Source organism: Vicia villosa, linkage group LG1 (assembly GCF_029867415.1).
Source record: "Vicia villosa cultivar HV-30 ecotype Madison, WI linkage group LG1, Vvil1.0, whole genome shotgun sequence".
NCBI classification, from domain to species: Eukaryota; Viridiplantae; Streptophyta; class Magnoliopsida; order Fabales; family Fabaceae; genus Vicia; species Vicia villosa.
Window position 1 is genome coordinate 197,707,985 of NC_081180.1, and position 1,670 is coordinate 197,709,654.

Genomic DNA, 1,670 nt, shown 5'->3' on the forward strand with positions numbered 1-1,670 from the left:
TTGTATAATGGTTATTAATTCCAATGAAACTCACCCTTACTTTGATGATTTCAGATTAAGGATGTAGCGGCGTCTTGATTGGGTGAAGATAGCTTGTAGGCTAGCCCGTAGTTCGTGTCGAGTCATGCTCTGATTGTAACACTGGGATCGATTAGTCTTAGCGTTACTTGTTATACATTGTTGCCATTTTGGCTATGGATTTATGTATTGAGTATTTGTGTAGAGTGTTTCCTAATACTGTTGAATTAAGTTTCGCTGTGCTAAACACATGTTTGATATTGGTTAATTTCTAAAAAAGCATGACAATCGACTTGATGTTTTTATTTATTTTAATAATTGTAGCATCCTTGATGTGTTATTACTCTGATTATATTATATTTTCCGCGGGGGTTTAGAAGGGTGTTACAATCGACGGAATGCGTCAAAGAGGAAGACAACGTCGAGAGGATGATGGCGAGGGACAGCAGTGAGCTGCACCTGAGGTTGGTCCGCAGCATCCGGCATTTCCTGGAGGACCTACTGATACATCTTTATTGGTTAGATATCAGAGTCATGTTGCCTGTCATTTATGGTTGGGCGAGGTACGTAAATGTTTTCTTAAATGTTTTTTTAAATTACATGTACTTATATATTAACATATATTACAAATTATTTTCAGGAGAGACGACCAAAGCCAACCTTAAAGGTTGCTGCACATGGCAGCAAATTAATATCATGGGTTCCGGCAATGCTCCCAAGGCAGATGGAAGATTGGTTAGTTGCATCTGGCCTGTCATCTTTGCAGCATACTAGTTTGGCCAGGGTAGATACGCATCTATTATCTGCTTTTGTTGAGAGATGGCATCCTGAAACATCGTCATTTCATATGCCGTTCGGCGGGATGACCATCACGCTAGATGATGTTTCATGTCTTCTTCATGTACCGGTTAGGGGCGAGCTGGTTGACTCCGATGTTGTTGTCACCGATTATGATGCTATCCATCTAGCTGTTGAGTTGTTTGGTGTTTCACTGAGTGATGCAACTACAAAAGCTTCTGCTGTAAGGGGTCCTTACTATAAATTGGATTGGTTGAAGCAAGTTTTTATGCAACAAAGAGCTGCAAATAATTTTACAGGCGCTATGAGAGCATACATGATGTTGCTATTAGGTTGTACTATTCTTGTCGACAAGACTTTTACTCTTGTCGAGGCAAAATATCTACCACTGTTGAGAGGTTCGAATACTTGTGGAAGATATTGCTGGGGGGAAGCTGCACTGGTTACTTTGTACAGATACTTAGGGGATGCCTCATTTTATTCATGCAAGCAGCTTGGCGGTTATGCCTCTCTTCTTCAGGTTCAAAATTTTACTTATGATTTAATTATACTAAATATCTACGGTCACCTCGGTTTTTTTTAGAACTGACTCTTCTTTTTATTTTTTGAATTGCGAAAAGCAGAGAGTCGCCATCGACTTTTATTTTATCCAATTAAGGAAAGGTTTATAAAAGAAACAGGAAAAGACCTTTGAGAGATTTTGGGTTCGGGGGGTAGGTTATACAAAGGGAAGGTATTAGCACCCTTTGTATCCATGGTTATCCATGGGCTCTTAATTGCTTAGTTCACTTGTTTGAATCATCGTTTGCTTGAAATGCTTGTATGTGGCTTTAAACCTTTTGTAAAAGAATTAA

At 39.2% G+C, this 1,670-nt stretch overlaps 1 protein-coding gene across 1 annotated transcript; it reads left to right on the top strand.

The window, feature by feature from the left end:
* Window positions 1-450: 450 nt before the first annotated feature.
* Window positions 451-1,399, top strand: LOC131662407 (protein MAIN-LIKE 1-like). Its single transcript, XM_058932192.1, has 3 exons — window positions 451-482; window positions 542-581; window positions 659-1,399. The coding sequence occupies exons 1-3, from the start codon at window positions 451-453 to the stop codon at window positions 1,397-1,399; spliced, it is 813 nt and encodes a 270-aa protein (XP_058788175.1).
* Window positions 1,400-1,670: the final 271 nt, after the last annotated feature.

Coding starts and splice junctions, on each gene's coding strand:
- LOC131662407 (XM_058932192.1), top strand. CDS start 451: ATGGCGAGGGACAGCAGTGAGCTGCACCTGAG. Junction 483..541: donor AGCAGTGAGCTGCACCTGAG/GTTGGTCCGCAG, acceptor TTTATTGGTTAG/ATATCAGAGTCATGTTGCCT. Junction 582..658: donor GTCATTTATGGTTGGGCGAG/GTACGTAAATGT, acceptor AATTATTTTCAG/GAGAGACGACCAAAGCCAAC.